The sequence below is a fragment of the Neolamprologus multifasciatus genome, chromosome 11 (assembly GCF_963576455.1).
Source record: "Neolamprologus multifasciatus chromosome 11, fNeoMul1.2, whole genome shotgun sequence".
NCBI lineage: Eukaryota > Metazoa > Chordata > Actinopteri > Cichliformes > Cichlidae > Neolamprologus > Neolamprologus multifasciatus.
The window spans coordinates 10,593,276-10,606,739 of record NC_140449.1 but is presented as its reverse complement, the minus strand read 5'-3'; the positions used below and the strand labels follow the sequence as shown (position 1 = coordinate 10,606,739).

General features: G+C 38.3%; 3 protein-coding genes across 5 annotated transcripts in view; 1 reads left to right on the top strand and 2 right to left on the bottom strand.

The window, feature by feature from the left end:
• The window catches only part of dnah5 (dynein, axonemal, heavy chain 5), a 115,328-nt gene that overhangs the window by 87,454 nt on the left and 14,410 nt on the right, over positions 1–13,464 (top strand). The window lies entirely within an intron of this gene.
• Positions 454–6,132, bottom strand: LOC146507841 (enkurin-like). Its single transcript, XM_085176282.1, has 2 exons — positions 5,940–6,132; positions 454–5,903 (listed from the first exon to the last, which is right to left on the bottom strand). Exon 2 carries the CDS (start codon positions 5,818–5,820, stop codon positions 4,834–4,836), a length of 987 nt encoding a protein of 328 aa, XP_085032408.1. The 5' UTR covers positions 5,821–5,903; positions 5,940–6,132; the 3' UTR covers positions 454–4,833.
• On the bottom strand, positions 10,530–12,194 carry LOC146507840 (enkurin-like). The gene is made up of 2 exons (XM_085176283.1): positions 12,002–12,194; positions 10,530–11,965 (listed from the first exon to the last, which is right to left on the bottom strand). Exon 2 carries the CDS (start codon positions 11,880–11,882, stop codon positions 10,896–10,898), a length of 987 nt encoding a protein of 328 aa, XP_085032409.1. The 5' UTR covers positions 11,883–11,965; positions 12,002–12,194; the 3' UTR covers positions 10,530–10,895.

Sequence of the window (13,464 nt, the reverse complement as noted above, 5' to 3'; positions counted from 1 at the left end):
TCATTGTATTTCAGCCAAATCTTAGTATTTCTCCTCAATCAGTGTATTTCTGCTATGTTGTAGTACTTTTTTTTAAAAATCCTGGTATTTTTGCCAAGTCATAGTATTTGTATCAAATCATAGTATTTGTGCCAAAACATAGTATGTCTGCCAAATCATAGTATTTCTGCCAAATCATAGTATTTTATCTTATAATCATATGATTATCATATGGCCATATGATTATCTCATAATCATAGATTTATATCTTAGTTATCTTATAGTATTAATACTAAGTCATAGTATTTCTGCTAAGTTGTAATATTTGTGCTAAATTATAGTATTTGTGACAAAACATAGAATTTCTGCCAAATCATAATATTTCTGCTAAATCAAAATATATTTGCTGAATCACACTGTCTGGTATGTTGTAGTATTTGTCCTAAATCATAGTATTTTTGCAATGTTTAGGTATTTTTGGCTAAATATAGTGTCTTTATTTTATTTTTTATCTTGCAGCATTTCTCATGAATTCTTGTATTTCTGAGAAGTTATCATGTTTCTGCTACGTTACAATATTTCTCCTAAGTTCCCCTACATTATTGTTTTTCTGCTAAGTAAATACATTTTTACTAAATTTTAGTTTTTTCATTTTTGCAGGAAATGCAACTTTTTCTAGTTTTATATTGTTGTTAATAATAAATCAATTAAAGCAACAAAACAACCCGAAGAGCCGGTTGGGAGCCGAAAGACCCGGCTCTTTTTAGTGAGCCAAGACAAAAAAAAGAGCCGTAAATCCCATCACTAGTTGGTTGATGTGTTTTGTGGAGTATAGCCACCATGAAAAAAAATCAGCTGATCTTAACAGGCCACGGTTAATGCTGTTTTATACATCTGACTCAGCTAAATTATATATATGTATACACGCATATATATATTAGGGGTGCAACAATACTCGTATCGATATTGAACCGTTCGATACAGTGTTTTCGGTTCGGTACGCATATGTATCGAACAATACAAAATGTTTCATTTATTTTATCAACTTTCCTTCTGACAATGCTGTCTGTGTTGAGCGCTCAGTGGATCTGCGCTCGACAGTGCAGCCTAGGCGGAGTAGTCGAACGCTGATTCACTGAGTGCAGGGCAAGCTAGCGAGACAGAAGTTAAGCTCTCCTTGCAACATGGCAAATTGAACCTCCCCCACCCTCATTCAGATCTGGCGTTTGGAACTATTTTGGTTTTCATGTGACGTATGACCCTGAAGGTAAGCGCGTCATGGACAAAAGTAAAACAGTCTGTCGGATGTGCCAGCAATGCTCAATTACATTGGTGGGAACTGTCACTACCCGATCCGTACCGGAAACCCGATCGGTACCCCGCATGCGCAAATCTTACGTCACTTCCTCTCTTTGCCAACATTGCGACATTCAATATATTTGAATGATACCGTTAGCGCCCAGTTCGCTCCTAGCATTTCTCAACAGCTCTGCCTCCTTTTCGACTACCGGGACATTTAAACAATGGATAATCTGTATACAAACAAATTCACGCGTTTCTCCTCAACAGAGAGCATTCCCCGATTGAACAACAGCGCCGTAAAATAAGAAGAATGGCGCCTAATTACAGAGTTAATAATACAGACTTTGCAATATGTCACGTGAAGATTCATCAGCCAGATGAAGTGTTTACTGACAACTGACAGTGATAGCGGACATCATCATCACTATTCCAACAATCCTCTCCACACAGACAAGCATAAACACACTCGATTATCACTAAATCAAATTTAACACACGTTTGTAATGACGCTAATTCAGTTTACAATAGGGTTCATTCGCTCAGTCAGCAGGTGGCGGTATCCTCGTACACTGGGGAGTAAACTGCCATTAAACGAACAGAAGAAGAAGAAAACCCCTGCACATGCATGGAACAGATCGGGTAGACCCGATTTGTACGGTCCGACTTTGCACATGCGCAGTAAGGATCGGGAGTCCAGATCTGGCACTATCTTTTTATTTATTTTGTTTTTCTCTACATTATATTAAATGTTTCATTATCGGAAACATTTTAAGAGATACTTGTTATTCTTAACATCTTAACAGATACTCTGACCTGTAACTATCGTAAAATGCTTCGACCGGAAGTAGACACCTTTCGCGCATGCGGGGTACCGATCGGGTTTCCAGTACGGATCGGGTAGTGACAGGAACTAGTGCGTTAGCGCAGTTAGCTCGTTAATGTGTTGGCATCCAGCCCCAAATGCGGGGCGATCCGCGGTAGCTTGTTAATGGAGATTTGCCGTGTAGTGGCGTTAACGTCATTTCAACGAGATTAACGCTGACAGCACTAGTGGGAACACAACGAATATGACTGCACATTTACTCCGACATTATCCTAGAGCAAAGACAAGTGGAAGCAGACAAAAACAACAAGCACGCATGCTACAAACTTTACCCGAGTCATTTAGACAGCCGTTAGCACATGATTCTCCTTATGGGGACCTGATATGTTTAATATGCTGCTGAGAATATAGCCCAGAAGAAGCGTATAGTACAGCTTTTATTTTGGAAAGAGCCATTTCTCTGTAATAAACTCTTCTTTTCCAAAGATGAGTGATTTCTCGATCAGATAGATTTATTATTTTATCCCTTTGTTGTTTCAGCAACATTAAATTTAAAAACTGTACGTTTGAGTTAAAATATATATTTATAATTTTAATAAATGACAAATTAAAAAGGCATGAACATTTTTTTTGTATTGAAAAAATATCGAACCGTGACTCCAAAGTACCAAACCAAACCGTGAATTTTGTGTATCGTTGCACCCCTAATGTGTGTATATATATATATATATATATATTCAGTAATGCACATCAGGGTTTTAATAGTTTTGCAATTTTCATTAGTTTTTATTTTTATTTAGTTTTGACTTCAGATTTTCAATTTTATATCGTTTTAATTAGTTTTTACCAATTGTTTGCTAGTTTAGTTTAGTTTTTATTTTTTTGAAAATCCTTAGTTTCAGTTTAGTTTTGATTAGTTTCAGTTATAGTTTTAGTTGTGTTTGCAATAATTAAGTGTAACAAAATCCCAGTTTCATCATATCAGTCATTCTGCTTATCCTTGGGTATGTTGCTATTCCAGCTACCATACTGCGCCCTGGACAGGTCGCCTGTCTGTCGCAGGGCTAACACGCAGAGACAGACAACTCACATTCCCACCTATGGGTTCTTTAAATAAATAAATAAATTAATAAAGGCAGATGAACAACCATTGATACCAGGCAACTATAAAATGTATATCTTGGCCCCAATGAGACTATTAACTCTCGCAGCACTGGGTGTTCGTAATTTTGGTTCAAGTGAATTGATAAACTTTTTGAAGGCAATTGACTCACGCAGTTATGTAGATATCCCCGTCCTGTTGTCTCGGGATGCATCACGCTGCCTTGCCTGGGGTTAGCTTCTGTTTTCTGGGGATGAGGGTTGAGTGTGCTCCCTTACCTTCTCAAGGTAAGCTAGGTTAGCCTTCTTGTGTGAGCTTTTCAAGTGCACTTTAAGGTTTGTGGGATTTTTTTCCCTTTAGAAATGTCCCTCATAATTTGTCTCTTTCCACTACAAGACACTTGCTTTATCCAAAACACAGTCATATTCAAAGTAATCCCAAATTGGACTCTGGCGCTTTCTTCCGACTTTTCCTGACATGATTCTGCGCGTGGACGGAGCAGCAACACAGACGACTCGACTAACGTACTGCCACCTGCTGGCATAATTAGACAGCAAGAAAAAAATCTGGAAACTAAACTTCATTTTCACCCTTGACTATTGTATGACACGCACACATCAATGAAAACTAAACACATTTTTACTATAAATTCAGTTAGTTTTAGTTCGTTTTGTGAACACTCCTTATAGTTTTAGTTTTCCTTTTTTTTGTTTTTATTTTTATTTCCGTTAACGAAAATGTTTTTTCACTTCTAGTTTTCGTTATTTCGTTAGTTTTTGTTAACGATAATAACCTTGATGCACATACACTCTTATATTTATACATATATTTATTCTTATAATTCTCAGATTTACCCATTCGTATATTTTGCTTGTTCTTATGTTATTGTATTTTGCACACCTCTGTTGCACACACATAAGAATTTCACTCACATGTGCTGTACCAGTGTACCTGCACATGTTATGTGACACAAGAGTTCCAGAGGCTCTTCTCAGAGCCAGAGTCTACCAGAAAACGTTTCCCCGAGCTTGAGTCCTCTATGAAGAGCAGCCTTTACACAGTCATAGCTGCTACAGATCGCTGGCAGGCTTGTTTCCCTGGGCCTTAAAACTGCAAAGGCGGCACGGTGCTGTCACGCTGATGATAAAAACACAAGCCTTTACACAGTGCCGCTGTGCCACTTTATTTTTTAACAAAACACAAAGCTTTATGTATAAAGAACTACCTAGTAACACTTATAGAAAAAAGAATCCACAAAAGTTTTTTTTTTACTAACTTTTATTTGTTCCAGATAAATTATAAATGATTTTTTAAAAAATAATGAAATGCATCAGATATCTCCATGCTTTCTTTTCTGCTGTAATTTTTTTTTCTTGAACATAAATTGGCCTATTGAAAATAAAATGTAGTAAGAAACACTACATTTTTTCAATAGGCCAATTTATGTTTAAAAAAACCCCAACAATCAAATGATCTCATCTGAGCAAGCACTGGGCGACGGTGGGAAGGAAAAACTCCTTTGTCTTAAAAAGAAGAAACCTTCGACAGAACCAGGCTCAGATGGTGCGGCTTCTGTCAAGACCGGTTGTGGGTGAGGTAGTTAAAAAACTACTCTAATGGTACAGCACTACAGCTTTTTGATGGAAATGGGTGGAAGGATGGGTGTTAAACCTCGTTTCATTGGAGGTCCTACAGGTGGTCGAGGTGTATATTCAGCTCTTTTACAAATAGGCCGCAGAGGGACAGGACTAGGTCGTGGAATTATAACTGGTTGGGTGGGAATAGGTTGCTTTCCACTTCTGGATACAGGTGGAACACAAATCATATGAAAAGGTCTGTTAGTTGGCTTTTTCGTTGCTGGTGTGACTGGAGGAGCAGGTGTCAACTTTGTCTTTTTCGGTCTAATGGGTGGCAGCGGAGTCCGCTGTAACTGTTGTTGATCAAATGTATCTTCCCTGCTTACGTAAATGTATTCATGTTCCTCAAAAATGGCAATGTCTTTTTCAGCTTGACTCATTGCCTCTTCGAGAAACATTTTGTAATTGTATTTTTTGTGCTGTGAAGGGGAGATAGTAAAACGGAGGGATTGATACTCAGAGTTTAACTCATTAAACCTCCTCTTTAGGCCCTGGAGAATGTTTTGTTTCTCCTGTTCGGGCAGTGGTTTAACTTTTTCCTGTTGTTTTGTTAACCAGGCATCATTGTCCTGCTTAGGCTTTTCTTTCTCTGCGTTTCTTCTACGCAGGTAGCCTGGAACGATTCCGTAATCGTTTTTCTGTAAATAAAAGGGGACAAGTCCTGATTTCTCAAGGAGCTGCTTGTCCCCTTTGCGTGTATCCACACAAGCAGGTTGAGGCATGACTTTCTTCATACCTGTGTATTTTGTTTTTTTCCTGAATGTGTGTTCAGGTTTTTCGCCTTCTGGCCTCTGTGGGCACATTTCGCGATGAGATGGGGCCTTAACTGTACTTGGCACCATGGTCCTGTGTCCATGTTTATATTTATTTTCTAATACAATTGCTTCCCTGTATTTAGAAATATACATTTTAGGTTTGGGTGGAGAAGCATGACTCTCCTTTGGGAGAAGGTTATAAGCGCTTTCATCTGAAAACATAATTCAATCGCTAGATTCAAATCACCTGCAAGGGAATTCTACAACTGTGTGTCGAGGCACCCCTATTTATGTGCTTTTATGGCCTTGCATGTGACATCTGCCTTTGATCTGTCATTTACCATGCATGTGACATCACGGTAACCTGTCTTTGTTCTGTCATTTAAGCCCCACCCCCTGGTTACTGTTGCTATTGTAACTATTATATTATGAATGCTGGTAGCTAGCATTCCACACACACACACACATACCTTTTGCCCAGTTTCCAGCTGAAGTCACCAAGACATGTTAATATATTTATTAATCAGCACTTTTAATTTGTTTACTTTTCCAAATGGTTAGTTCCATATTAAATACATTGTTTCATCCATTTTATCTGTGATGGCATTCGCTGGTAAAATTATCTGTGGTGTCTTTGAGGGAAAAATGATGGGACAGAGCCTTTCCACTAGTGATGGGATTTCCGGCTCGGCTCACTAAAAAGAGCCGGCTCTTTCGGCTCCGAACCCGGCTCTTCAGGTTGGTTTGTTGCTTTAATTATTTAATCATTAACAATAATATAAAATTATGCAGAAAATGAATTACTAATGTTTAAAAAAGTGGTTTTATTTATATATGTTTATATATGGCGCCTAGAGACAAAGCACGTACAAACTCTAAAGCATATACAAACTCCAAAAAGCACGTACAAACTCCAAAACACATTTCTAGCGTTTACTGAACTTCCAAAACAGAGCTACCCTGATCACTTAAATTACACAATTGAAAGCATGTGTGTATTGTTTGTGCATTTATAGACAAGCACTCATATTTATTCAAATAATTTTTAAAAAAAGTTAATTTACCTGTTACTACCACACACCATATCCGGTTGTTGATACTTCCTGGCTTGTGTAGCCACTAGGTAACAAAAGCTCAACACTGCGCTCAGCATCCTGGAGCACTTCTGTTGTCTTTTGTACGTGATTCTGAGTTTGTACGTGCTTCTGAGTTTTTACGTGTTTTGGAGTTTTTACGCGTTTTGGAGTTTGTACATGCTTAGGAGTTTGTACATGTTTTGGAGTTTGTACATGCTTAGGAGTTTGTACGTGTTTTGGAGTTTGTACGTGCTTTGTCTCTAAGGGCCACCATAAATATACTTTATTTATTCACTCCACATAAAATGCAATAAATAAATCATATAATACATAAAACAACTATTTACATTTAAAATTTTTAACTATTTAAATTTTCAGCTTTTTCCTTTTAAACAAATTTAACGTGCAACAACACAAAACACTGCAAACCACAACACAATTAAATATAAATTAAAATATTAAAACAAAAAGAAGATGCACATTCTCTGTCATATGGACCTGCATGATTTCTGAATCCTTTATCATCTGCAACTGAAAATAGTGGATGATTACTACCTTTCTAATGTGAAGTTGTTGTCCTTTGCTCTCTTTCTCTCTGGCTCTGTTCCTGTGCTACTGCGAGTGTAACTAACGCCCACCCCCCCTCTGCCCAGCGCAAAGTACAGGCCGTGAGTGCGGAGTTTAGCGGAAAAAAGGGCGAGAGAGAGGGTGAGAGATAAAAGAAAAAAAAAAACCTCACGGCTCGCGTCGTTCACTTCAAAGAGTCGGCTCTAAGAGCCATTTCGTTCGCGAACGACCCATCACTACTTTCCACTCCTGATGATGCACCAGAACAAACGCAGCAGTGTGTGGGGAAGAAGAGCCAGCAGTCAGTTACAAGTTGGAGAGAATAGACAGGCTGTCCTCTCTTTGTGAAGGACTGATAGAAATAGCTCGTACAAACTCCGAAGTGCGTACAAACCCTGAAGCAGTACAAACTCCGAAACACTTAAACACTCCAAAACACGTAAAAACTTCAAAACACTTAAAAACTCCATAGCACGTACAAATTATTTGAATATATATGAGTGCTTGTGTATAAATACACAAACAATACACATATGCTTTCGATTGTGTAATTTAAGTGATCTAGGCAGCTCTGTTTTGGAAGTTTAGTTAATGCTAGAAATGTGTTTTGGAGTTTGTACGTGCTTTGGAGTTTGTAGGTGCTTTTTCTCTAGGGGCCACCGTATATATTTAAATAAAAACATATAGAAATAAAACCAATTTTTTTTTTACATTAGTAATTCCTTTTTTGCATAATTTTATATTGTTGTTAATAATAAATCAATTTAAAGCAACAAAACAACCTGAAGAGCCTGTTGGGAGCCAAAAGAGCCGGCTCTTGGGCCGAGCGGAAAGAGTCGGAAATCCTATCACTAGTTGGTTGATGCATTTTGTCGAGCATAGCATTGTTATCACTTGGCGATTCCCCCATCCCTTCTGAACAAAACGGTCTAAGAATGACAGTTCTAGCCCCTGAGGGTAGGAAATTATAGCCATTTGTTTGAGGGAAATCCTCAATATGAGAAATAGACTGCAAAAAGCCAGTCTCTCTCTGTGCTAGTGATGTGCGGATCGATCCTGAAATATCGATTCCTCCGATACCAATCATTTATGTTCTAGAATTGATTCTCACATTAAAATATCGATATTTTAGTAATTTAGGGTAAATTTGTAGTTTATCATTAACAGGAACACAGTGGAAACAAAATATAACATTCGGATTGTCTACATTCAAAGGAACTACTTCCTCTTCCGCCTTTCATAGTCATGTGCGAAACACGGCTGTATAAATGTCTCGCAGCCCCTTGGCGCGCGCACTCACAACAATGGCTGAGCGTCATGTGCGGATATATTTTACCTCCACAAACAGCTGAGACGTGGTTTGTGATACATGTGGCAAAAAAGTGTTCCAAGAGTGAGGTGTTGTTGCCATACTAGGGAGACATTCAAAAGGGCTGTTTGGGGGGGGGGGGGGGGAGATACATTTTACAGGGTTTATTTATCGGATAAAATACGTTAAATGTCACCGTTATGGGGTGTCCAAATTCAGAGGCTGCTTCCACCTGAGGACCCGGCCTAAAGAAAGCCGGGTAGTACGTCACGAGCTCCCTCTGTGGAGTGAAACTCGGCCGTCTGCTCCTTGCTATCTAAAATATAACCGGGCACTGACTTAAACTCTCGACAGTCTCACATTTCTGTTTAATCAGTTTTCAGTTTGACGTTTATTCAGCTGTGTGAAAACCCCGGAGGAACCCTCCCGAGGGATTAATAAAGTTTAATTTAATCTAATCTAATAACTTTAATCTCAGCCAAACCAATTTACCCATGAACAAATAAAACACTGAAAAAGCCAAACAATAACATTTTAAAGTTATCAAAGTGACTTATATATCATGTTTAACCCGAGTAGTGAAAGACAGCGGTCGGCTCAGATATTTGAAGTTTACACAGCTACATTCTCACCTGACAATATGTTAAAAGTTTTTTGCAACCCAGAAAGAGAAATAAGAGTAATATTAAAAGTCGCTGCCGTCATTGTTGGAAACTGGAATTGGCTGGGCCGCACTATAAATTCTGCCATATGGTTTTTCAACTTTGTTGTCCGGGTGGAAAATCTGGAAAAATTCGGGAGAATGGTGGCTCCGGGAGATTTTCGGGAGGGGCACTGAAATTCGGTATTCTCCCGGAAAAATCGGGAGGGTTGGCATGTATGGTTGTGGCAACATCACTAACCTTGTCAAACACCTCAGAGTAAATCATATCACAGAATATGAGGAGCGTATGTTGAGACTGAAGAGGAGGAGAGGGACAGGTGCTGCTAGGGCGAGACAGACGTCTCTCAGGGAGTCCTTTAGTGCTGCAGGCAGGCAAGGTGTTCAAATAGGCACAACTTCAGTTTTTTTTTATTTCTATATGATGAGTTCTGCATTATTAAGTGATAAGAACAAGTAATCTGATGTCCTGTAATCATTATGATGCTATAATTTGAGATACAATAAAGTATTGGTATCGGATCAGTATCGTCGATACCACCCTGGATATTACTTGGTATCGGATCGGAAAGAAAGTTAGTGGTATCGCACATCACTACTCTGTGCGTGTGTAAAAGGCTGCAGCAGTAGCAGCTGTTTAGGCGGCAAACAGGCAGCCTCTGTGATTGGTGGATTCAAATTGAGCAGCTCGGCTGTTTGACTAACCTAGAAACATGCTGCTAACACTATTAACAGCCCCTGTTTGTTCACTTCCTGCTGTGTATGTGCGTGTGTGTCCCTCTGTGCATTTGTGTTTCAATATGTGTCCATATTTGTAATTGTGTGTATCTGCTGGCTGTTGTTTCTTTTTTAAAAATATCTGCCAATTTTTCACAATTGAACAAGTATATTTAAGAGAACCTGCATTTTTTTTCAGCTGTCCATTTTGCTTTTCCAATATTTCTTCTTAAGTCATTACTATTTTGTAAATAATAGTAATTCTGCTAGTTTTCAGTATTTGTGCTCAATATAATATTTCTGCTATTTTATAGGATTTGTGCTAAATATAGTATTTCTGCCAAAACATAGTATTTCTACTAGATATAGTATTTCTGCTTTATTAAAGTATTTCTACCAAATCATAGTATTACTGCTAAATCATAGTATTTGTGCCAAAACATAGTATTTGTGCCAAATCAAAGCTGCTAAATTATAGTATTTGAGTGAAATTGTAGTATTTTTGCTAAAACAGAGTATTGCTGCCAAATCATAGTAGCGCTTTATGTATAAAGAACTGTCTATTCTACTACTTATTGAAGAAAAAGAATCCACAAAAGATTATTTTTACTTTCTTTTATTTGTTCCAGATAAATTATAAATGATTTTTAAAAAAAATAATGAAATGCATCAGATGTCTCCATGCTTTCTTTTCTGCTGTAATTTTTTTTTTCTTGAACATAAATTGGCCTATTGAAAATAAAATGTAGTAAGAAACACTACATTTTTTCAATAGGCCAATTTATGTTTAAAAAACCCCCAACAATCAAATGATCTCATCTGAGCAAGCACTGGGCAACGGTGGGAAGGAAAAACTCCTTTGTCTTAAAAAGAAGAAACCTTCGACAGAACCAGGCTCAGATGGTGCGGCTTCTGTCAAGACCGGTTGTGGGTGAGGTAGTTAAAAAACTACTCTAATGGTACAGCACTACAGCTTTTTGATGGAAATGGGTGGAAGGATGGGTGTTAAACCTCGTTTCATTGGAGGTCCTACAGGTGGTCGAGGTGTATATTCAGCTCTTTTACAAATAGGCCGCAGAGGGACAGGACTAGGTCGTGGAATTATAACTGGTTGGGTGGGAATAGGTTGCTTTCCACTTCTGGATACAGGTGGAACACAAATCATATGAAAAGGTCTGTTAGTTGGCTTTTTCGTTGCTGGTGTGACTGGAGGAGCAGGTGTCAACTTTGTCTTTTTCGGTCTAATGGGTGGCAGCGGAGTCCGCTGTAACTGTTGTTGATCAAATGTATCTTCCCTGCTTACGTAAATGTATTCATGTTCCTCAAAAATGGCAATGTCTTTTTCAGCTTGACTCATTGCCTCTTCGAGAAACATTTTGTAATTGTATTTTTTGTGCTGTGAAGGGGAGATAGTAAAACGGAGGGATTGATACTCAGAGTTTAACTCATTAAACCTCCTCTTTAGGCCCTGGAGAATGTTTTGTTTCTCCTGTTCGGGCAGTGGTTTAACTTTTTCCTGTTGTTTTGTTAACCAGGCATCATTGTCCTGCTTAGGCTTTTCTTTCTCTGCGTTTCTTCTACGCAGGTAGCCTGGAACGATTCCGTAATCGTTTTTCTGTAAATAAAAGGGGACAAGTCCTGATTTCTCAAGGAGCTGCTTGTCCCCTTTGCGTGTATCCACACAAGCAGGTTGAGGCATGACTTTCTTCATACCTGTGTATTTTGTTTTTTTCCTGAATGTGTGTTCAGGTTTTTCGCCTTCTGGCCTCTGTGGGCACATTTCGCGATGAGATGGGGCCTTAACTGTACTTGGCACCATGGTCCTGTGTCCATGTTTATATTTATTTTCTAATACAATTGCTTCCCTGTATTTAGAAATATACATTTTAGGTTTGGGTGGAGAAGCATGACTCTCCTTTGGGAGAAGGTTATAAGCGCTTTCATCTGAAAACATAATTCAATCGCTAGATTCAAATCACCTGCAAGGGAATTCTACAACTGTGTGTCGAGGCACCCCTATTTATGTGCTTTTATGGCCTTGCATGTGACATCTGCCTTTGATCTGTCATTTACCATGCATGTGACATCACGGTAACCTGTCTTTGTTCTGTCATTTAAGCCCCACCCCCTGGTTACTGTTGCTATTGTAACTATTATATTATGAATGCTGGTAGCTAGCATTCCACACACACACACACATACCTTTTGCCCAGTTTCCAGCTGAAGTCACCAAGACATGTTAATATATTTATTAATCAGCACTTTTAATTTGTTTACTTTTCCAAATGGTTAGTTCCATATTAAATACATTGTTTCATCCATTTTATCTGTGATGGCATTCGCTGGTAAAATTATCTGTGGTGTCTTTGAGGGAAAAATGATGGGACAGAGCCTTTCCACTAGTGATGGGATTTCCGGCTCGGCTCACTAAAAAGAGCCGGCTCTTTCGGCTCCGAACCCGGCTCTTCAGGTTGGTTTGTTGCTTTAATTATTTAATCATTAACAATAATATAAAATTATGCAGAAAATGAATTACTAATGTTTAAAAAAGTGGTTTTATTTATATATGTTTATATATGGCGCCTAGAGACAAAGCACGTACAAACTCTAAAGCATATACAAACTCCAAAAAGCACGTACAAACTCCAAAACACATTTCTAGCGTTTACTGAACTTCCAAAACAGAGCTACCCTGATCACTTAAATTACACAATTGAAAGCATGTGTGTATTGTTTGTGCATTTATAGACAAGCACTCATATTTATTCAAATAATTTTTAAAAAAAGTTAATTTACCTGTTACTACCACACACCATATCCGGTTGTTGATACTTCCTGGCTTGTGTAGCCACTAGGTAACAAAAGCTCAACACTGCGCTCAGCATCCTGGAGCACTTCTGTTGTCTTTTGTACGTGATTCTGAGTTTGTACGTGCTTCTGAGTTTTTACGTGTTTTGGAGTTTTTACGCGTTTTGGAGTTTGTACATGCTTAGGAGTTTGTACATGTTTTGGAGTTTGTACATGCTTAGGAGTTTGTACGTGTTTTGGAGTTTTTACGCGTTTTGGAGTTTGTACGTGCTTTGTCTCTAAGGGCCACCATAAATATACTTTATTTATTCACTCCACATAAAATGCAATAAATAAATCATATAATACATAAAACAACTATTTACATTTAAAATTTTTAACTATTTAAATTTTCAGCTTTTTCCTTTTAAACAAATTTAACGTGCAACAACACAAAACACTGCAAACCACAACACAATTAAATATAAATTAAAATATTAAAACAAAAAGAAGATGCACATTCTCTGTCATATGGACCTGCATGATTTCTGAATCCTTTATCATCTGCAACTGAAAATAGTGGATGATTACTACCTTTCTAATGTGAAGTTGTTGTCCTTTGCTCTCTTTCTCTCTGGCTCTGTTCCTGTGCTACTGCGAGTGTAACTAACGCCCACCCCCCCTCTGCCCAGCGCAAAGTACAGGCCGTGAGTGCGGAGTTTAGCGGAAAAAAGGGCGAGAGAGAGGGT